At 47.3% G+C, this 24,129-nt stretch overlaps 1 protein-coding gene across 1 annotated transcript; it reads left to right on the forward strand.

Annotated features, from left to right (window-relative positions):
* The first annotated feature begins 360 nt into the window (after positions 1-360).
* On the forward strand, positions 361-13,634 carry LOC110285282 (acyl-CoA desaturase 1). Its single transcript, XM_021151327.3, has 6 exons — positions 361-798; positions 1,445-1,727; positions 4,730-4,860; positions 6,186-6,391; positions 7,729-7,961; positions 9,960-13,634. Exons 1-6 carry the CDS (start codon positions 775-777, stop codon positions 10,157-10,159), a joined length of 1,077 nt encoding a protein of 358 aa, XP_021006986.1. The 5' UTR covers positions 361-774; the 3' UTR covers positions 10,160-13,634.
* The last annotated feature ends 10,495 nt before the right edge of the window (positions 13,635-24,129 follow it).

Here is a 24,129-nt window from a genome sequence, read left to right on the forward strand (position 1 = left end):
GATGTGAAGTTAGACCGAGTTGTGAGTGGCGGTAGCCAGTGCCTTCCTTCTTTCGTTGCGATTTCCCCAGTGAACCATTTGTTAAGCGCCAGACGAAAGTCCTAGGCTTGCACACAATTCCTACATAGGATCACGTTATCCTCCTCTTAAAGAAAAGTCACCCATCAGCCCACAGCAAAGAGGATAAGGAGAAAAAGAGGGGAGGAGAGAGCGAGAAGCTAGAGGCAGAGGGAACAGCAGATTGCGCCTAGCCAATGGAAAAGGCTGGACAAGGTGGCACCAAATTCTCTTTGGCCAATGACAAGACGGGCTTCACAGGAGGCACATTAGCATTTACCCCCAGGCAGGGGGTTGGAGCAGCGCGCCCTGTTGATGCCTTCAGCATCCCGGCGCCTCCGAGGTCTACTCTGGAATCTACTTGGCTTTCTTTCCCGTTCTTGGTCCCGCCCTCTCTCCCTCCCTTCCTCCCTCCCTCACCTCCACGCCTGGCTTCCTTGGCTAGCTATCTCTGCGCTCTTTACCCTTTGCTGGCAGCGGATAAAAGGGGGCTGAGGAAATACTGAACACGGTCATCCCATCGCCTGCTCTACCCTTTAAAATCCCAGCCCAGGGAGATCTGTGCACAGCCAGACCGGGCTGAACACCCATCCCGAGAGACAGGAGGGCAGGTTTCCAAGCGCAGTTCCGCCACTCGCCTACACCAACGGGCTCCGGAACCGAAGTCCACGCTCGATCTCAGCACTGGGAAAGTGAGGCGAGCATCCGACAGTCACGATGCCGGCCCACATGCTCCAAGAGGTGAGCTTCCAGAAGCGGCCCTCGCTCCGCGCACTGGCCACGCAAGCTAGGTGACTGGTCCCGGGAGGAGAAAAGTTGAGTTCTCCGGACTACTGGGCTTTCTCGAATTCTGACGCGACCCGTTGATTGGGAGGTGTAGATTGTAATTTGGGCAGATGAGTCCCAACTTTCGTGCCTTTAGCTTTAGAGCAGCGGTTCTCAATTTTCCTGATGCTGCGATCCTTTAATACAGTTCTTCATGTTGTGGTGACCCCCCCCCCCCAACACCATAAAATGATTTTTCGTTGCTACTTCATAACTTTAATTTTGGTACTGTTTTGAATCGTAATGTAAATATCTGTTTTCCGATGGTCTTGGGCTGCCTCTCTGAAAGGGACGTTTGACGCCCCCCCCCCCAAAGGGGTTGAGCGTGAGCCACAGGTTAAGAACCCTGCTTTAAAGAAAAGCCCGTCCTACCGATATAACTTACGCGGGGATCACTTTGTGTGTTACTGGGGGTATAAATGTTTCGCTCTTCTTTTCTATTTCTCTCTCTCTCTCTCTCTCTCTCTCTCACACACACACACACAGAGAGAGAGAGAGAGAGAGAGAGAGAGAGAGAGAACGCCACAGATCGGCCTCCCCCCGACTGAACTTTTCTTTGCAGATCTCCAGTTCTTACACGACCACCACCACCATCACTGCGCCTCCCTCCGGAAGCCTGCAGAATGGACGAGAGAAGGTGAAGACGGTGCCCCTCCACCTGGAAGAAGACATCCGTCCTGAAATGAAAGAAGATATACACGACCCCACCTATCAGGATGAGGAGGGACCCCCGCCCAAGCTGGAGTACGTCTGGAGGAACATCATTCTCATGTCCCTGCTGCACTTGGGAGGCCTGTACGGGATCACACTGGTTCCCTCCTGCAAGGTCTACACCTGCCTCTTCGGTGAGCAGCGCCCCTTGTCTTGGGCCAGTGCCTCAGATTTCTCTTTGCTCTTTAATAAGGTAGCCTCTGACCCAAGGCAGTGGCCACTCTGTTTAGATTCCCCCAGCCTTTTTTTTTTTTTTCCTGGTTCCTTGTGGGACTTAACATGAATACTGAGTCCCTGTGCAGGGGGCTGGGAGGGATGTACCTGAGGCAGAGAAGCAACTTTCTCTGAACAAGCTTTCCTGTGTGAGACGCTTGCTTAGCTGCGCATCCTGGCCCCACCTGACCCAAGAGAACCCAGCCCTACCTGAGAGGCATGGGGATCCCGTGCTAGTCAGGGACAATTGTGGACTACTCTTCAGCCAGGGCAGGGAACAGACCCCAAGGACACTGTACCAGAGCAGTCCTTGAAAAGAAAGGGACAAAAGGCAGTGATTTCCACACCACTCTTCTGACTCCAAACTCTGACTAGACCCAGCTGGTTTGCCTTGGGGAAAGATGATGCAGGTTTCTACAGCACCCAGTCTCCAGGTGGGTGTTCTGCGCCAGGTCATTCTCCAGGGCGCTCCAGGGCGCGGCACCTGCTAATCAGCAGCATGTTCAAAGAATGAAATAAGGTCCTGGTTCCATTCCCACATCTAGCCTGCTCTTGCTGTGTCCCCTGAGACCATGAAGTGCTAAGGACCCAAAGCGTTCGGAAGTCCAGTCCTCCTGCCCTGGTGACCCCTCCTTGGCAGAGAATGGACTTTTAGCAGCCCTGTCCCTAATTCAGCTCCTCGGGGATTCACTGAGTCTGGGCCACCTCTGGGATACATTTGAGCTTTACATCGTTTTTCTGTCCATGAAACCTGAGTTGGGAAGGAGGAGCAGGAGGGTCTGTCTCTCTGAGAGGTCCCCTCTCCTTAAGACATGGCAGGTTTCTCTGGAGCAGTAATAGCTGTGGGTACTTTGTGGCAGCTCTCTCAGAGCATAAGGTTGGGAAAGGGATAGTTAGCCAGGTATTAACTCTTCTGGCCTGGGCCTCATAGGTCTTCTAAGTAGTTAAATTTGATCCTGGGAGTGTCCTCTTAGAAGTTGTCCAGATGACCTAGATCTGAGAGGATCCGCTGTTTTTCCACGTCACAAGTAGAGCAACAGTGCTTTGTTGGGGGTTAGCGGGGTTCTGTTCTTAGGCTAGCTACCCCACTTCCCGGCCTTTATCTTGAGAAAGCCATTTCCAGAGCCCCTTTATTCTCTTTGTTAACTCGGCAAAAGAACCCAGTTCTGAAGAGATCTCTGATAACGCTCAAGACCAAAGAGTCTCCAGCCCACTTCTCCCGCCTACCCTCCCCCTCTTTTTTTTTGAGACAGTGTCTCGCTGTACACCAGGCTGGCCTTCAACTCACAGAGATCTGACTGCCTCTGCCTCCCAAGTACTGGAATTAAAGGCCACCACGGATCTCGCCCGCTGCTTACAATAACTCTTCAGATGTTCCTTTAGCAACAGGTGGACATGATAGTTCAGGGGATGGGGTGTGATGAGGTTTGAGTAGAATATCCCAGTGTGCCTGTGTCCTTGTCCCAATTCCCCTGTTGACATATGTGGTCTAGATTGTGCCTGGGTCATCTACAGCATGAACCCAACACGTATGCATCCTTGGTGTAAAGTTGAGGACTTCTATGTTGCCCCAAACCTTCTCTTTCTTCCCCTTGATTGCTAGTGGTTTTCTGAGGAGCTCTGGTACAGTGTGGTCAGATCCGGTACGTAAGACCATCAGATTGCCACATGACCGTGGGTAGCAGACATCATCTCTGAGAGAATGTGGCTAGAATTTACTTTGGATGACAGACACTGACTGGCTCACAAGGACTCTGGAAGAGGGAAATGGGGGTGCACAGGAAGCTGCTTAGGAGGTTTTCTGTCTCCGCTACAGGACATAGACATTATGCAGTGTCTTGCATAATGTCTCTTGACTGCAACAAAAGTCGATGGCTTCTGAGGATCTGTTGTTGTTGTTGTTGCTTCTTAGTCATGAAAGCGGTGTCTACCAGAGCCTCTGTCCCAGCCTGTGAGTGCTGGCCAGAGAAGAGCTGGGGATGCAAAGGACCTCTTTATCCATTCAAGATAGAAATTAGTAACCTATAAGCCTGCATGCCTAGAAGATGATGAATCAGGAAAATGTTGTGGCACTGGGTTCCTAGTTTGCTAATTGTGTAGCCCTGTTCAGACCTGGGAGATACTTCCTGTACTGGAAAGTAGATGGAGTTTATGGGGGGGTTGGTTTTGTTTGTTTGTTTTTGAGACAGGGTTTGTCTGTGTGTCCCTGAGTGTTCTGGAACTCTGAGGACCAGGCTGGCCTTGAACTCAGGTTTTTCTCTGCTGTTCAGAGTTCCAGGGTTAAATACAGTATTCATGGTACCCTGTTTAAAGTATGTAGCAAGTATATGAGAATCTTTTGTAAAAATTATTGATTTATTTTATGTATATGAAGAAACTGTCGTCGTCTTGAGACACACCAGAAAAGGGCATCAGATCCCATTACAGATGGTTGTGAGTCACCCTGTGGTTGCTGGAAATTGAACTCATGACCTCTGGAAGAGCTGTCAGTGCACTTGACTGCTGAGCCATCTCCCTAGCCTAAGAATCTTAAGGTCACTTAGAACTGTAAGCAGGACTCTTCAGGGCTGATGTGGGCCACAGTCCCTTCTGTCGTATTTAAATGTGACTGTGTCAGCTGCATCCCTCGAATGTCCCCTACAACTCAGGGTTTCCCTAAACTGCTCCATGTTCAGATTGATACATCTGCTGTTTTTCACAAGGCTCCCATTTGTGGCCCTGGGCTCTGCTGGAAGAGTTGGCAGCTCTGCCCATTTGAGGAGCAAAAGCTACTAAGCCTGAGAGACCAAGGGATTCTTACGGTTCCGTGAAAAACAGACCCTCACCCCAAAACCAAAGAACACTGGCATCAGGGAAGGCGCCTTGGCAACTTCCACTCCTGAAATGTGCCTGTTGGTGAGTCTCCCACTGTCTTGTCTTGCAGCGATTTTCTACTACATGATCAGTGCTCTGGGCATCACAGCCGGCGCTCATCGCCTGTGGAGCCACAGAACTTACAAGGCACGGCTGCCCCTGCGGATCTTCCTCATCATTGCCAACACCATGGCGTTCCAGGTAAGAAGCGAGTGCTGTGGCTGTGTCTCCATCCCCAGGATGATCTGAGTGAGCCGTGGGGGATCAGCATCTAGGGAGGAATTATAAGGACCACCACTGACTGCCTTTTTTTGGTTTCCTGGACTCATCTCAAGTAAAACAGGTTCAGGACCAATATGATATCACACCGTGTGTTTGCCTAAAGGGTCCTGCTGCAGGATCCATGCACTGACCCTGTGTCCCTAGACGCTTACTGGAGAGTCAACTCAAACTTTCCTGTGACCATCATGGGATGTCACCACAATGGAACTAACAGTGATATGTCACAGAATTGGGAATTCTATAGCGCCGGCTGTGCCGGGCACTTGTCATAAGTTAACCCATTAATTCATCATAGACATATTGGTGGATATTATCATTATCACACTGATTTTTGTTCTCTGAGATAAGATCTCACTGAGTAGCCCTGGCTGGCCTGGAATTTACTATGTAGATCAGGCTGGCCTCTGCCTTCACAGTACTGGGATTAAAGGTGCGCTTTAGCCGGGCGGTGGTGGCACACGCCTTTAATCCCAGCAAGTGGGAGGCAGAGGCAGGCGGATTTCTGAGTTCAAGGCCAGCCTGGTCTACAGAGTGAGTTCCAGGACAGCCAGGGTTATACAGGGGAACCCCGTTGTTACCCACCACTTAACTGACTCTGAAAGGTTGGCCTGGTGAACCTTGTTCTTGCAGAGACTGCTGGGTGGGCTAGGTCAGGTATGAAAGTTGACTTAGTTAAATGAGGAGAGTTGGGGGAATGGGAGAATTTTTAGCTGTTGGGCACTGGATGACTTTCGAAGGCTTTCTCTTCTTTCAAGAGAAAAACCAGGATCTAAACTATTCCCATTTATTGACAATATGTGAAGAGTTTCCTGAATGCCCCGGAGGAGCTCAGAGGTCCCATGGAAATGGGCTCATGCTCGTTAATTACGTGCTGGCTTAAAATTAGGCTGGGTGGGCTGTCACCTGTGAAAGCATCTGGGTGGGACCCCATGCACCTTTCCCCCCGGACTCCCTGGGGTCCACCTGCCTTGGCATCTCTGCCCCCAGGTTTCCAAGTTCCTTTCTTCAAGAACTGCAGCGTTCTTTGTGAGAGCTGTGACCTTCCTCCCCGCCCCCTCACACACAACCTTCAGTGTGCTCTGAGGCTTTGCCAAATAAGCTCCAGGGACAAAGATACCAAAGAGCAGCCCCCAAGGTCTCCTTTGGAGCTACAGTCCTAGGGGCTTCGAGTTTCTCTTAGGCACTGGATTGTCTCAGGAGGGCATCTCTTCTCAATACTGGGTTCCTCTTTCCTGTGCCTCCAGAATGATGTGTATGAATGGGCCCGAGATCACCGCGCCCACCACAAGTTCTCAGAAACACACGCTGACCCTCACAATTCCCGCCGTGGCTTCTTCTTCTCTCACGTGGGTTGGCTGCTTGTGCGAAAACACCCGGCTGTCAAAGAGAAGGGCGGAAAACTGGACATGTCTGACTTGAAAGCTGAGAAGCTGGTGATGTTCCAGAGGAGGTGAGGGATGGGGTGGGGGTTGGGGGTGGAACCCAGGGCACCTGGGGTTTAGGGATTCCACCTTTACTCTTAGGATGTATAAAATAATAATTAAGGTGATTTACTGGATTGATAAGCTTGAAATCATTAAAATCTCCAATTCAACATCCCAAAGGTTCCCAAGGCATAATGTTTCTGCCTGAGCCATCCTGCTAAAACCAATAACTATAACATTGGTCCTAGTCTGGTACTCATGGCTGAACGGTTACCTTCAAGGAATTTTCAGGGTATTTGGGGTTGAAGGAATGAGCCTTAATTAGCTCCACATAAAGCAGGATGGTGCCTGCTTACCATGATTAAGGAGGAGGAGATACAGCTCGGTGAATGTACAATGTAACTAGTGCAGTAGCATCAGGATCCAACCAACACAGAGGCTCTGGCAGTGTGGTGGGCAGGGACTGCAATGGAATGTCAAGACGTGCTCCTTTCTGGCATAGTCCTTCTCTGTGAGATGTACCATGTGACAGGAGCCAGGCTGCCAGGACAGACAGAGTCAGTATTGATTCAGTCAGTTTCAGGGGACTAACTCAAGCAAGCATTCTCTGGCAGCCGTGGGACACGGGTGGGCTCTGAAGAAGCCACTTTCAAGATAGGTGAAAGTAGTGATGGAGCTAGGGAGGTGACAGCCAGAGTCACAGGTTAGACCAGCAGGAGGCTTCAGCTAGGGAAGTAGTGAGCAGATAGATGGACAGGAACGATGCCGAGGGAGTCTTACTGATACAGCTGCTGAGGGATGTCCTCGGCCTGGCTTGTAGGGAATGAAGACTGGAAGAGGGCTGATAGAGTGACAGAGACCTGCAGAAGATCAAGGACGTTTGATGTGTCTTCTGGGGGAGTGGGAAGCAGAACAGAAACCCACAGGGTGATGGGAAGTGAAGGCATGACACTTGCCATACTCTGCCAAAAACCTCGACAGGCAAGAAGGAGCTCAAAGGCTGATGGAGAACAGCCCAGGAAGCAGAATTGGCCGGTGAGGTTGTGATTCGATTCCCAACTGGTTTGACCAGCAGGACCTTATGTTCCTATGAAAAAAAAGTAATGGATTTGTAGTCAGGAATAGAAGTGACAGGAGACAAACTGTACCCAGTGGGATCCTAGAAGAATATTGGCACATTTGTGCATCCCATCCAAAGAAAGAGAACACGGTGCTTAAGATTTTGTTATCACCTTTCCTCTGGCTGATAGTCTGTCCCATCCCTTGACGTAAAAATGATACAACGCTGCCTAATTAGGGGGGGACAGTTTGTGTAGGTTTGAGAGTCCTCTATCCAGACTCAGCGTGTGATCTCTCCATGTAGGTACTACAAGCCCGGCCTCCTGTTGATGTGCTTCATTCTGCCCACGCTGGTGCCCTGGTACTGCTGGGGCGAGACTTTTCTACACAGCCTGTTCGTTAGCACCTTCTTGCGATACACTCTGGTGCTCAATGCCACCTGGCTTGTGAACAGTGCCGCCCACCTCTACGGATATCGCCCCTACGACAAGAACATTCAATCCCGGGAGAATATCCTGGTTTCCCTGGGTGCCGTGGGTAAGTCACTAGTCCTCGACAGGACCGTATCTAGGGGCCTTCTGGTTGTGTTGTTTGTTTAGGAACCAGAGGAACCAGGAGGACCTGTTTTGTGAGTTCTGTGTAGTTCGGTTTTTCCACCATAAAACTGGGGGTTGGGGAGAGTATATTGGGAAGCCTTACGAGAGTCTGGCAAGCAACAGCTCTTAATGTAAAAAGGAAAAGGGAAGAGGTTTATAGGTTGTAAAACAATGTCTAAATGCTGCCTATAATGAGCCTCTGAGTCCCCTGGCAGGTCTGTAGTTCTGCATAGCCTAGGATGTGCATTAAGTACATCACAGTAACCAGCCTAGTGGTTCACACATAAACAACCTTGCTGTGTTACCTGTAAGAGTATAATTTAGTCAGTAACCTTCAGGTTGCTGCGCTTGTCGTATTTATCTCTCCACACCACTGTACACGGTTCTTTTACACGGGTGGGCCATGCACTGCCTTGTGGTGATGTCAACGGCAGGACCGGCTCTTTTCTCCCTCCATCATCCCTCTCTCCTCTTGCTCATTTTCTCTTCTGCTCCATGCCGAGGATCCCTCCTCCCCAGCATCCCTGAAGGAGCAGAGTTTCATCTGTCCCTTCTGTGTCTGTTCCTGCATACAGCCCTCTCTTTCTTAGGCTTTCCCTGTGATGATCAGAGATGACATCTATTGCTCATCTGCCAACAGCCCAGAGACCCCTTTCTTTGCTCATCAAACATGCCGGTCATTCCGCTAGCACTTTTAACTCTATTTAAAGCTCTGCCCCTATTTGGATTCTATGATTTCAACCCTTCTCTGGCACCTGTTACCAATTTGTATGCTGCTACTTTGGAACGATCCTGAAACAGACCCTACACTATCCAAATCTGATAGGTTCATGGAAATAGAGTAATCTGAACTGAGTCATGTGTGTCCTGCGTTGCTGTACAGTGAGCCTTCCTTGTGACCATCAGTTCCAAGTGGCTGCCAATATCGTCCTTTGTCCTGCTGTTATTCACCATCGCAAATCTGTTGGTTCTCTGCTGGCTGCTTCCTATCGCTCTCATCTTCTTCTTGTATTACTTCCCTCGGGTCACATGCTCTGGGTCTCTGGTCACTCCCTGGAGCATTTCTGGGGTATCTCTTGCTGCTCCAGTTGCTCCCCATTGATCTCCACTCTCCTTTTCTCCTCGTCACCATAGTGCCTGTTTTTATGTTAAATGTCAAGACAGGGACATAGGGTTGGGCTCACTCAGAACATCCTTTCGAAAGTGTGTAAAAGCTAGCAATTTTTAAAAGAAAATTGTTTTCTTGAAATTGTATTTTTATGCGCTGTGTTTTATTATGTGTTGGGATATTTTGCCTGCATGTTTGTCTGTGTGCAACACATGTGTGCAGTGCGTGAGGGGGCCAGATCGTTTGGGTTCAATATTATTAGTGTTGGGGTCCATTCAGAAAGCAGAGCCCTGCCAAGAGCTAGTAAACCTTCTGCAGAAGCCCTGCCCAGGCCAGGGCTTTTGTTTTTGTTTTTGTTTTCCCTCTATCAAAATGTTATTTTTAGGAATGGTCAGAATCTTTGATGTTAGAGAGAATATCAAAGTGATTCTGTTTTCCCAGCACCTCCAGAACCCCAGGGTCAAACTCAGAGTTTGCTCTGCTGTGAGCCAGCAGTGGGTGGGTGACAGGGACCTCCCTTTGCCTCCTCCTAAATACAGTGCGCTTCCATTCAGACCCTATAAATTAAAGACCGAGTTTCTCTCCCATCCTCTTACAATAGAAACTTCCTCTGACCAAGGCTTCCAGACACCCATGTGTGAGCAGACCCTGTCACTGGTGTCCTAAGATGCCTCTAGGGCATCTATTTGCTTTAGAATGCAAGACTGGGGGGTTCATCTATTCACCCCAATATCGGGATTCTTCAAGGTCTAAGGTACACAACAGTTAAGAGCTGTGCAGAAGGGAAGCAGCAATCACTGAGCTCCGTGACTGTTCTTGCTTCTGTTGCAGGCGAGGGCTTCCACAACTACCATCACACCTTCCCCTTCGACTACTCTGCCAGTGAGTACCGCTGGCACATCAACTTAACCACGTTCTTCATCGACTGCATGGCTGTCCTGGGCCTGGCTTACGACCGGAAGAAAGTTTCTAAGGCCACTGTCTTAGCCAGGATTAAGAGAACTGGAGACGGGAGTCACAAGAGTAGCTGAGTTTTGGGCTTCTGAGTTCCTGTTCCAAACGTTTTCTGGCAGAGATTTAATATTCTGTTGATTAACTAACAACTGGATATTGCTATCGGAGTGTTAATGATGCACTTGACCTATTCCGGTACAGTATTCTTATAAAATGAGAAAGCTTTGATCACGTTTTGAGGTAATAAATATTTTATTTAGCTAGGATTAACCATGCCACGAGACATTATATATTCCTAAGCACACATGATAAATGCAATACAATTTTGCACAACAGCTTTAAATAATAACAATAAATTTGAGCATTCTATACAGAGAGGATCAAAGCCAAGGAGCACGCTGTTTTGATGCTAGGGTGAGCATGGTACTCAGTCCCTGTTGGTTTGCATTGCATCCATCTTTGTTTCTTCTCTGTCATCACCACGTTCAGGCAAATAGCTGACCAACCACTGGCATGTGTCCGTCCACCCTCCAAAGCCCAGGCCACCTTTCTGCTTTCTGAAATACTGATCCTTCCTCCTGAATACATCCCTCCTTGTTCCGAGCTTCAAGACTGCTGCCTCAAACTAGGGATAGAGCAAGTTCCCGCTGATGAACTTCACTGCAGGTTGTGCTAGATGGAATGGAGAAATTATCTTCATTTGATACAGAGCAAGTAGTTCGTCTCGAGAGAAAAGTTAGCATGCGTGGTATGGTTTGTAAGTAAAGATGAGAGAGAGAGAGAGAGAGAGAGAGAGAGAGAGAGAGAGAAGAAGAAGAGGTAGCCATATCTAACAGCCTACTTACCAAAGACCCCAGGCCTCTCTGCTTGGCATGCCTCCTTTCAGTCCATCCTCTGAACCCCAGAGATTAGTGAGATTTGAATAATTAAATCATTTTCAGAGTGAAGGGGGTTATGTCTGTGCTAGGGGAGAGGGTTTTAGCTTTTGGTAACTGAAGATTTCTTCATGGAAAAAGTCTTCATGTTCAATGTGCCCAGAACTGATAACTAAACAGCTGACATTTGTCGGGGGGGGGGGGCAGATATGGTGTGAAACTATGAAAATATAAGCAAAATCTTCACTTGGAACATGAAACTATTTCACTTAGAAAATAATCGAAGGACACGAGGTGTTGCCTGGGTTGCCAGTTTCTTTCGTGGCTGGGCAGGCAATAGTGAGGTTGAGGGACAGCGTCTGTAAGTCGCTGCTAAGAGGCACATTTCCAAATGAAGCCCTTGGGGAACATCTGCCAGGGATCCGCATGGTGTTGGCTCCATCCATTGCTTTAAATTCCTCCTTGGATTGAGTAGAAACTTGGCTTCCCGTGGTGTTGAACCTTCTATGCCTTCTTTGCTTTGTGGCCACCCAGCCTGCCTAGTGCTGCCTAGGAAGCTCTTGTGGCCACCCAATTTCTTCTGCCACTTATTTCTTTGGCCTTTTTTCTTTCCCCGGACTGGCAGCTAGTTGCTGAGTGTATCAAGAGCACCCAGGACTTGCTGCTGTCCAGGCCTGTTCCTCCTCCAGCATCCTTCGGTGTGGAACTGCTGGGTACCTTCAGGAAGCAGAGCCAGGTGCCACCTTTCTGTGGCTTCCAGATCCTCCCTACCTCCAACTCATGTGCCTCTGTCACAGTGATTTCAGGAAAGCTTGGTAGACCCTCTAGCAACATTTCAGTTCAGAAAGTCTCTCTGGTTTGGGAGTTAACAGCTCAGCTAAGTGCTGTTTTGTCTCCGTGAGTTAACCACTGAATGCGAGGGAGGGTTGGTTGTTGATCTGTCTGTCTCTGTATGCGTCGGAGTAGACCGCATATGCACTTCTCCCTGTGTGCTTTGCAAGATAATGTGGCGTTGGCTGATCCATGCAGGCAGGTAGTGGTACAGTGCTGCTGAAAGGTAGAAGTTCCCCATTTTATCTGTTAAAACACCAGAGGCATGGGCACGTGCTAATGGACCTCACTTCAGGAAGAGGGTCTGCTTCCTGAAGCCAGTGTGTGATGAAAAGTGACTGAGACCTGATAGCTAACACTCTGTCGCACAGTCCAGGGCCAACAGTGCTATAGAAAAGTCTAGAAGAAAACATCACATCAGTATTTTAGAACCATCAACCATCTCTTGTCCCTACAGCCCAATCCAGAGGCCTGGTTTTTAGGACTGGCTGTGTAAGGTGCCAAACACTCAGTTCACTTGTAGAATCAGAGCCTTTTTTTTTCCCCCCTATGTTAATTGAACACGTGCTCTGAGCTGTTTTGTTGAAGTAGAAAATCTCATAGAAAATCACTGTAGATCTACTGACCTATAGCCCCCTGGAGATGCCTTTGAGATGGTTTTACTTTTCTAGGTCACAGATGCCTGATTTATAAGATGCACAATAAAATCAGCTTGCTTTCTTTCTCTCCTGATCTTATTCCCCAGATCTGATTCAGGCCATGCTCCAAAGCAAGGCTACATAGAGGTCCCAGTGTCTTTAAGTAAAGGACACTCTCAGATCCTCTCAAAGAAGGATTTACAACAGTTTCCAGATGAATGTACTAATAGCTTTGGGTGCCTTATCTCCTTCCTAATCTGTAGTGCCTGTGAGCCCAGCCTCACTCCTTCCCTTAGCCCGGAGACCCCGTTAGATCGAGTGGGAATAGTCAAGAGGCTGGCTGGAGAATCATCAGTACATTGATTTGCAGAAATCTTTTACAGGCTTCATTTTGGAAAATTCGTTTCTGGTAAATGATCAAATTTGGTGGGAAGTAATTTGAGTGTATTCGATTGTATTGTCGTCCTCTTTACCATTGTCAAACATGTTATAGACGGCAGTTGGCACTGGGGCTGCTAATCTCTGGGTGTAGTCTCTGAAACTGTAGCTCCAGTAAAGTGGTGTGAAAGGTTAGCAAAGCCACCATCTGCTGGTGGCTCCAGCCAAGGCCTCTCTTAGCCACCGAATTGCTATGTTATCCTTTCTCTTGTAACAAACCCACCCCAGAGATAAAGTCTTTAATCATCCCAAGAAACTCCTGGGCTAAGTATCTGACAGTCTCACATCTCAATATTGTGAATGAAGTGTCCAGAGCATCAACTCAGGAGGACACACTGAAACTATCACTCTACGAGAGTGCTGATAAAAAGGGTTATTAATACTGACCTACTACGTCAAGGGCAGTTCTGAGGTGATTAGAGCTTTTTTTAAAACCAAGTATTTGGGGATCCTCAGCAGAGGTATTCATACAGGCTCCTAAAGAACGATATATGTTCTTGAGACCATCGTTTAGTCTACATTGCTCTTCCCAGAGACTGACAGATATGACCAGTCACAGTGCAAGCCTACCTACCCACTGCCATGAAAACCATTGCAGGAAACCTTTCCCTTCCCTGAATGAGATTTTTTTTTTCCTTTTTATGTGGGGTAATTTGTGACCCAAGTGTAATTTGGATGATTTCCATTAATATCAACTCTTGAAGCCTACTTGTACTGATTGAGATTGTATTGAGATTGTTCCTAATAAAAGTGGATCTGGTTGTACTGTCTGGGAGCTTTTGTGTGTGGTCACTAGCACACCTATCACAAACGCACACACAGCTAGGGATGGAACAGGAGGATTCCCACATGTTGGGCAAACATCTGCAGATGAGGTTCCTCCACAGCCTCTTTGTCTTGAAGCTGTTTATCTGAGACAGACTCTCACAGCAGAGCCTTAGCTGGCCTGGAAGTCTCAGCAATGCGCTCACCTTTTGTTGGGATTACAGACAGAATTGAGATTAAGAGAAAACAAATTTAGAAATGACAAGGGCTGAGTCATACCCCAGATACCCCGCCTACCCTTCCTGAGGGTAACTTGAGGTTAAACTCTGGCAGCAGGGAATCTAGCATTGAGTCAAACACAGCATCAGCTGACTGCTAGCTAGGGGACAGGCCAGGTCTCCACTGTCACATGGTGGCCACATGGACCCAGCACACAGGTACATGAAGAACTGTCCCTGGGAAGTCATGCTCACTCCTCTTCCTGGAATGTCCTGCCTCCAGGGGACAGGAAGCCCCTGGGTGCTTTCTCACACCTGAATGAAAGAGAGGTTTGCAAGTCCCCAGAGTAGAAAGGGTATCATGGTCTCAAGATGGATGGTGTGGGTTTTGCAGGGAGGCGCGCGGGGTGTGTGTGTGTGTAATGTGTGTTTGCTTCTTTCTTTCTTTCTTTCTTTCTTTCTTTCTTTCTTTCTTTCTTTCTTTCTTTCTTGGTTTTTCGAGACAGGGTTTCTCTGTGTAGCCCTGGCTGTCCTGGAACTCACTTTGTAGACCAGGCTGGTCTTGAACTCAGAAATCCACCAGTCTCTGCCTCCCAAGTGCTGGATTAAAGGCGTGCGCCACCACGCCTGGCTGCTGCTTTGTTCTTTCTTAAGCTTTTACCTTTACTTTTAGAATTCTCCTGTGGAAAAGAAAGGGTTGTAGGGGTTTGCAATTTCTATCAACTCCATATTCCAGCACGAGTCTTCACCACGGCTTCTGTGAACTCCAAAACCAATTCTGCCAGCTCGGTTTTCTGCTTTGAGGTTCTTAACCTAGAACAAGAAACGTGATCCTCTCCGACCCAGAGTAGGATTCTCATGTACTGCAGGAGCACGGAATGTGTTCAGACTTGCTGTTTAGATGAGACTGGCTTCAAACCCCTGATCCTGTCTCCACTAATGCTGGGGTTAAAGAGAACCGATGTTTTGATCGGGGCGATTTTTTAGTATCTAGAACAATGATTCTCAGTCTGTGGGTTGCGACCTCTTTAGAGGGTCAAATGAATGACCTTTTCACAGGCGTCCCCTAAGACCATCAGAAAACACATACATTTGCATTACAATTCCTAACAGTAGTAAAATTACAGTTATGAGGTAGCAACAGAAGTGACTTTATGATTGGGGGCCACCAAATGAGGGTCACACAGTTGAGAACCTCCGCTAGACTTGAGCATTCTCAGGTTTCTGTCCCCTGGAGGGAGGACATTCCAGGAAGAGAAGTGAGCATGACTTCCCAGGCCTGGAGTAAGTTCATGAACCTGTGTGCTGGGTCCATGTGGCATGGGACAGTGGAGACCTGGCATGCCCCCTAGCTAGCTGTGCTGTGTTTGACTCAATACCATAGGTTTGTATACATTGAGCTTTGCCAGACCTTAGTAATTTAAGTTGATGGTGATAACACTTTCTTCATTAATAGCATGCACATACTGTTATGGTCTGATACACGCATCCCTCCAATAGCTGTAGCCATTTTTGTTCCATGCCTGCCAGCTATTGATGCTGCTGCTGTAACATGCCTGCCAGTCATTGACACAGAGAAATGACTTGGCTCAAGGACATGCTGACCATGTTCTGAATGTTCTGTATAAGGTTTGCTAATCCTAAGAAATTCCACAAAGCTTTACATAGGATGAGCAAGGCCAGCCTGAGATACGTGAGACTACCAAACAAACAAACAAAAACAAAACAAAACAGAACAAACAAACAAAATCAGGCAACCTACAAAATGGGGGGGAAAGTCAAGTGACTCGATACCTATCTTGGACATTTCGTATGAATGGAAACACATGTCTAACCATTTGGGCTCAAAATAATGTCAAGATCTACCTATGTTGTGTACCTGTATTTTTTTTTTAGTCTTTGTGTGTGTGTAAGGAGGGGTTGAGACAGGGGCTCACTGTGTAGCCCTGGAACTCATAGATCTGCCTGCCTCTTGTCATTTGAGTGCTGGAATTACAGTGCCTGAGTCACCACACGTGGCTGAATGTTATTGTTTTTATAGAGGAATACCATTCTATTTTATAAACACATTGTATTTTATTGGAGGAAACTTGGAGTTTATTTTCTATCTTTTGACTATTTTATAAGACAACTATGAGCACTAATGTACAGATTTTTGTATGAACATGCATCTGGTTTCTCATATATATATATATATATATATATATATATATATATATATATACACATATGTATAATATATAATATAAATATATTCTTAGAAGCTGAATTGTTGAACATAAAGTATCTCTGCTTTCGCACTTCACCAAACTCTTCCAAAGCAGGCACTGCAGGCAGGTTTCAAATCCTGCAGGTGTCAGCCAGCAGAGGTTTTTTTGTTGTTGTTGTTTTTGGTTTTTTTTTTTTTTTTTTTTTTTTGGTTTTTCGAGACAGGGTTTCTCTGTATAGCCCTGGCTGTCCTAGAACTCACTTTGTAGACCAGGCTGGCCTCGAACTCAGAAATCCGCCTGCCTCTGCTGCCAGCAGAGTTTCATAACCTTTGCTGTTGTTAGTTAGGACAGCATGGTTGCCAGGAGCTGTGGGAAGGAAAGTGAGGTCCCATGGGATGACAACTTTCCTAAGTTACACTGTAGCATTGCCTGCTGGATACTAAAATATACTAAAAACAGGCATACTATATATACAACATCAAGTGTGACTTTTGGACACTTTATATTTATTTTACATATTATGTATTTGTATAATAGTTGTATTCCAGTTAAAATTGAATAAGAAGAAAATAATCTCTTGTATTTTGTTGTTTTTACCCATTAGTTGTACTTTAACCTGAAACCCAAATGCATTAAGGCAGCAGTAATTGTGTCAGAAGCTACATTCATAAAGTCTCATTAACATGCCTGCCTGAAAGTGAGGTGGATGAGGATACTAGACATGATAACATGGAGGGGAAACAACCAGGCCTCGATCCTGCACAGCGAACTACAGGCAGAACAGTCGTCTCCATGCAAAAGGTATTGGTTATCCAACACCAAATGGCCAGCCCTGAAAACATATACAAATAACCTCATACTAAGCAGATTGTGTTTATACACAACACGCACACACACACACATGTAACAATAATTAATGAGGAAAAAAGACCATCAATTTGCAAGGAGGGATATATGGGAGGATTTGGAGGAGAAAATAGAAACACTGTTACATTATAGTCTCAAAACTAAAAGAAGGGGGCTGGAGAGATGGCTCAGCAGTTAAGAGCACCGGACTGCTCTTCCGAAGGTCCTGAGTTCAAATCCCAGAAACCACATGGTGGCTCACAACCATCCGTAACAAGATCTGACTCCCTCTTCTGGGGTATCTGAAGACAGCTACAGTGTACTTACATATAATAAATAAATAAATCTTAAAAAAAAAAAAACTAAAAGAAGAAAGACTGGGCAGTAATGGAATATACCTTTAACCCCAGCACTCAGGAGGCAGACGCAAGCGGATTTCTGGAGTTTGAGGATTTCTGGAGTTTGAGGCCAGCCTAGTCTACAAAGTGAGTTTCAGGACAGCTTGGGCTACACAGAGAAACCCTGTCTCAAAGGGGGAGGGGCACAGATTAAACTAGTTGACTAAAGGCCATACTCAATATTCTGTTTAATTATAGTCTAGATTCAAAAGTCAAGGGAACAAATACAAGCCATGTGACAAAAGGCAGTTGATATATAATCTGTAGTCTGGCCACACTGAAGTATGGTAGTTGTAGAATCCAGAGAGCATGTACTATCTTAGTTCAAAAGGGTTTGTATCACTACACAAACACAACTCTAATTCTCTGAAACCCGAAGAAGCCAAGTTCTAAATCTACAGAGTGGAAGACATAATGATACATATGGATAGCATTCCTAGAGAGGAACATTGTGCTGTGGTCTAGATGACATCTCATCTCACTGTATAGCACGCTATAAATACCTAAACGTGGGCCCTATGGCAGAGTTCCCTAGGAGAGAAGAATGTGAATATGTTGTAATGGTCTGGTTGCAGGTGCCACTGTCCCCCTGCCTCCTGGCTACGTTGTGTATGGAAGACAGGGCAAAGCAGGCATACCCGGATATGTCCGATGCCTAGGAACCTGCTGGTGATACCCCCTTATACTGAGAGAAAGAGCCTGGTGGTGTGGTCCCCCTCCCTGGCTGGCAGTGGCGGGAAGCTAAAACCATGTCCAGCCACCTTGTACAACCTTCTGTTTGTCCGGAATAGATGCCATTCACCCTCCCTTAACATCCAACCGCATGCTGTTTTAATCCCCTTTCTCTACCGCGGCAGCTTGCCTAACTGTCCTCTCCTCCCCAAGCAAGCTGGGACCCTCAAGACTACCGTCCTCTATTAGAACTGTCTCCCTGCTCCTAAAACAGCACTGGATAGAATCGGGGAACAATCTCCTGTCTTCTTTTAGATTCTAACTCCGCTACCAACTGTGGGAAATGTCACAGGGAGAGTTCTCTTCTGTGACCCAGAGTTAACTATGTTGATTCTTGAGTGTTGACCTTAGGGCAAGTGCCACAATCCCTAATTACAGGCAGCAGGGACTCTATTCTGAGGTTGCCAGAGGCAGAACACTCCCCCTTTGATGACCCGACTCAGCCTTTCCCCACAGTGCAGTTTAGCCTGCCACACCCTAGCCACAGAGGTACTCTGTGTTGATTCAGTGATTTGTCCAATGGTCTCAGAGAGACCCTTTGTCTTGATTATGCCCCACCCAGGCTTCAGTGGAAAGGCCAGAGATGGCTCAAGCTTGCTTGTGGCTCTAGTCTTATTCCTTTATAGATTCCAGACCAATAGAAGGATTCTCTTTAATTCACATACATGTATACTTAAAAATACACACACAGGCATACACACACACAATTTGAAGAGGAATCAACTTTAACACACACACACAGTCACCATTCAGTTATAATGGGCTTTCTATGTCTAGCTCCAGAGCATTAGGCTGTTCAGTTGTTTCTGTGGATGGTCCTGTTATAGACATTTGTGTAAAAATTCTTTTTTTTTTTTTTTTTTTTTTTTTTGGTTTTTCGAGACAGGGTTTCTCTGTAGCCCTGGCTGTCCTGGAACTCACTTGGTAGACCAGGCTGGCCTCGAACTCAGAAATCCACCTGCCTCTGCCTCCCAAGTGCTGGGATTAAAGGCGTGAGCCACCACGCCCGGCGTAAAAATTCTTAAGAACATTGTGGATGTCTGCAGCTGATTTGGGCACACGAGTAGGCGTGGAGTGGCTCACTCACTAACCTTTTCCACGGTGGAGCAACCTTTTAAAACTTTCACTACCAATGTTCGCGTGATACCCTTCATTCTTCACGCGTACTCACTGTCCCGTACCTCCAGTCTTTCACAAAAGCCTATTCCCATCAACCCAGCCCTTTGTCCCTAAAGTACGTGGCAAGAGAAGCTGCACCTTGAGTAACTTCAGTTTCTGCCAACTAAAGCTTCCTGCCATGTTTTTTCCCTGGATCAAGGACAGTGTGAGGAGGAGCCATTTCACTGGGGTCACTAGGGCATTTCTCAGTGACCCGCAACACCTCCGAAAGCACTGTGAGCCTCCACAAACTGAGCTGGGGGTGGAGAGGCCGTGCAGAAGCTCGGCCTGCTCTTCTGGGGTGGGCGTTGAACCCTCAGCCCCACACCTTGGCCCCTCGCGCCCGCCCGAGGCTGGTCCTGGGTGCGGACACCCAGAGAGGCACGCCCTCCCGGGGTTACTCTCGGTCAGCACCCGCCCTCGGGGTCACTCGCGTTCACTCGGCCCACAGCGCCTGACCCCGCGCAGCCAATCAGCAGCCGCGCTGCGGTTCTGCCGGTCTGGAGGTGCGTGCGCACTTTGCGGTCTGGAGCCGGAGGAGAGCTACCTAGTTAAGTCCTGTGTAGGCACTGGCATCCCTCCTGCAGGGGAGAAAGGCAGGGAACTCGCGTGTGGCCTCTGGTCCAGGGCTGCCTTTTAGGTAGCGATTCCTACGCTGAGCAGAAAGTAGCCAGGGTGCGTTGTACTTAATCTGCACAGCGCGGGACCAGAGCTCCACTACTCAGAACAGATTAAAGACCGGGCTGTCAAGGAGAGAAAGGACAGGAAAGCACAGTCTTCAGGAACCTTCCAGGTTGATGTCTCCAGGGATGAAGGAGTAGGAAGGGGAAAGTACAGAAAAAGGCTGTGAATACCTGCCTGAAGAACCCAGAGTTTCGCTGTTTCTTAGAAAAACAAAACCTTTTGAGACAAGGTCTCACTGTGTAATCCTGGCTGGCCTGGAACCCGCTATGTGTAGAAATTCGTAGAAATCCGTCAGACTTCTGAGTGCTGACATTAAAGGCGAATGGCTTGATTGTTTCTCGTGAAGAGTCATGTGCATGTAGGACAGAAAACTATGTTTCAGAAAGTTACTGTGTTGGCCGCAGTAGAGCAGAGGGCAGCCGCCTAGGGCTGGAAGGTCAGATCCTGGTTTTGATAAAACTCCTGGGACTGGCAGGGACCTATGGGAATGCACGTGAGAAGAGCATCATGGACTTGGGGAAGGGGACCTCTGAGAGGAGTTTGGAGCAGAGCACTCTGGGAAGTAGAACACGATGGATTTTTATCTTTAGTGGCAGCAAAGCCAGTGCTCACTCCTGCCAGCGTCAGAAAAAAAAACACCTTTGGGAAGAGAAGAGAGTAGGAATTTAGTTTCTGACATGAGAGTTGGAGTTGTAAGAAACCTTACATGCTTGTGGAAATATTACCCAGGGAATCTAAAGGTTATCGAGAGAAACAGAATAAGACTTCTCAATGGCCGGGCGGTGGTGGCGCACGCCTTTAATCCCAGCACTTGGGAGGCAGAGGCAGGCAGATTTCTGAGTTCGAGGCCAGCCTGGTCTACAAAGTGAGTTCCAGGACAGCCAGGGCTATACAGAGAAACCCTGTCTCGAAAAACCAAAAAAAAAAAAAAAAAAAAAAAAGACTTCTCAATGACAGTGCAGCATGGTAACAAAACAATGTACAGAGCAAAGAGGCAGAAAAACACCAAACTCCCCCAATCAAAACCAAGCAAGCAACTAGACAGCAGCCTAACCACACACACAAAGCTACAGTGGTGTTGTGTAACTGAAAATTAATTTCAAGTACCAGCAAGAAAAGCTCTGGTGAAATACCTTTGGATTTCTGCCTTGTACTTTTTTCTTTCTTAATAGGTCAGTTAACATTTGAGGAAATACTTCACAGTCATAAGACTTTAAAATGGTGATTCATGGATTTAGCATATGCAGAGCCCTGGGTTCAAGTCCTACCCACAACCATCTCCTTGCTGAGTTGTGAAACTATTAATTGCCATTAAAAAAAAAAATGCCTAGTGAGGAGCTGGAGAGATGGCTCAGCGGTTAAGAGCACTGACTGCTCTTCCAGAGGTCCTGAGTTCAATTCCCAGCAACGACAGAGTGGCTCACAACCATCTGTAACAGGATTCGCTGCCCTCTTCTGGTGTATCTGAAGACAGCGACAGTGTACTCACATATATAAAATAAATAATTCTTTAAAAGTAAAATGCTTATTGGTGGGCTGCGAGACGGCCTTGAGTTTGAATCCCCAGAGCATGTGAAATCTGGATGCTGCAGGATTCGTTAATCCTAGTTCACCCCTAGAGGTAGACCGGAGGCAGAGACAAACATCTTCTGGGGTGTCTACTGCTAGTTGGCATTTTGTGCCTGGGAAAATGGAGCTGATAGAAGACTCAGAATAAAGTCTCACACAATGGCTAACTTTATCCAGAGGTTCATACAACTTATACTCTGAGGGTTAAGAGGAGTCAAAGTTTCCAATCACAAGGACAAGTGACAAAAACCTGTTTTTTCCATAGGGGCATATAAACAGTCAGTTGTAATGTATAATATATAAACATTTTAAATTATCTAATATTTATACCAACCAGGACACAAGAAGCAGGACCTGGGGAGGTAACTTTATTTTCTTAACTATATAAAAAAATATTTATTTTCAAGTCTGATCCAGCAACTAACCTGCCAGCTCTTTGGGAATCTCTGTGTCACTCTGCCTTTCTCTTGAGCTCCCCCAAACCCTAGGAGGCTGCTTAGCTCTCTTTTCCTAGAATCCTGTTCTACCTGTGTTCTGCCAGCCACTTCTCTCTGCTTCCTGCGAGCCCAGGAATCCCTCTCTCTTACCCAGAGCTTCTAACATGAAGCTCTTCCAAGGAGAGAGAGAGAGAGAGAGAGAGAGATCCCAAAGGTCTGATTGCTATCAAAGAAATCTTTTTTTTTTTTTTTTGGTTTTTTTCGAGACAGGGTTACTCTGTGTAGCCTTGGCTGTCCTGAAACTCACTCTGTAGACCAGGCTGGCCTCGAACTCAGAAATCCGCCTGCCTCTGCCTCCCGAGTGCTGGGATGAAAGGCGTGCACCACCATGCCCGGCTCAAAAGATTTATTATATGTAAGTACACTGTAGCTGTCTTCAGACACCCCAGAAGAGGGCATCAGATCTCATTACTGATGGTTGTGAGCCATCATGTGGTTGCTGGGATTTGAACTCAGGACCTTCAGAAGAGCAGTCTTAACCACGGCACTCTTAACCACGGAGCCATCTCACCAGCCCCTCAAAGAAATCTTTAGCTCCTCCCCTACGGCCTTGGCAGGCTGGCCATGCCCCAGTCAAAGTGAGGGGCTCCAAGCCAAGACGGTAGGTGCCAACCATTATAGTGGGGCAGCTCAAGGCCATCCAGCTGACACTCATAGAGCAAAGACCACAGACCTCTCCCTAGCCTTAAAACAGGGGAGGACATTGCGTTCTTTAGCATCTTATCTATGGGGACTTTTAGAGGCACACCCAAACTGCATCTCTTCAAGACACACCTAACTGCGTCTGACAAATGCAGAATCTTTCTAACCTTGTATATTTCGCTAACAATCGGTTTTTCTATGTTTAATAACCAAACATCTTGCAACATTAACGAATAATCTGAAGTAAACTCACTCCTGTCTGCTGCTCCTGGGAGGGGCACAAGAGAGTAATCCAAGAAAAATCCCGTGTTTTTGAAGACACTGAAGTGATAACTCTTGGTTTCCTGGAGTTTTCTCACAAGCACTCAGAATTCTCACAGGACACCATTCTTGAACTGTGTTCTGACACTGGGACAGCTAGGCCCGGCTTACGTAGCAGCAAAAAAATTTACGTCAAAAAAGGTGGGAAGGTAGCCGGGCATGGTGGCGCACGCCTTTCATCCCAGCACTTGGGAGGCAGAGGCAGGTGGATTTCTGAGTTCGAGGCCAGCCTGGTCTACAGAGTGAGTTCCAGGACAGCCAGGGCTACACAGAGAAACCCTGTCTCGAAAAACCAAAAAAAAAAAAAAAGTGGGAAGGTGAGGGCCAGCATTAGAAAGTTCCCTTCGACCTCTACAAGTGAGCTACAGCGCACCACAGCGTCCCCAGGACTATACACAAGCACCCACCCCACTCCCACTCATCCCACACAGATCCTCCCACTCTCACATGCACCCCCCCCACTCAAACGCAAAAACACTCCAATTCCTACACACACACACACACCAACCTCCTATGTCCACACAGCACACTTCCCACAAATAGACACAAACGCAAATCCCAGTGCATTGTAAGAAGGGCATTCGATCTAAAGAGTAGTATGGGATGCCGAGAGAGATACCCGCTTGCTGTCAAGCTTAGCGGCCCGAACTGTATCCCTGGGACCCACACAATGGGAGAAAAAACCGACTCTAGGTAAGTTGTCCTCTGATCTGCACATTGTATGTTGTGGCCTGGGCACACCACACACACGCACACGTGTTCATGCACACAGGTCAAGGGAGAGAGAGAGAGAGAGAGAGAAAAAAAAAGAATAGTGTGTGCTTGGAAAATAGTTTAAAGGGGAACAAGATTCAGTTTGGCTCATGACTTTATAAATGTCAGTCCCTGTACAAGGGGGTAGAGACATGGCAGCCAGAAAACACAGAACACCTACCTACTCTTTCTGGCTTCCTCTTGCCACCCAACTCCCAACAGCTTTACCCCACCTGAACACCCAGCCCTATTACCCATCTTGCACGGATTTTCCCTGCGTGGATCTTCCCGTTCATGAACAGCTCTGGAAATGACGTCATGGACGCCCAGCAGAGGACTTCCCTAATCCTCCAGGGGCTCCATCTCAACCTAGCTGAGCTGTCCATCAAGATGAACGGTCACAAGCAGTATGTGTGCAGCCACCCCACTGAAAAAAATGTAAGACACGGAGCAAGAGGTCATGGGGGAACTT

This window comes from Mus caroli, unplaced genomic scaffold (assembly GCF_978045245.1).
Source record: "Mus caroli unplaced genomic scaffold, Mus_caroli_1 scaffold_20, whole genome shotgun sequence".
NCBI lineage: Eukaryota > Metazoa > Chordata > Mammalia > Rodentia > Muridae > Mus > Mus caroli.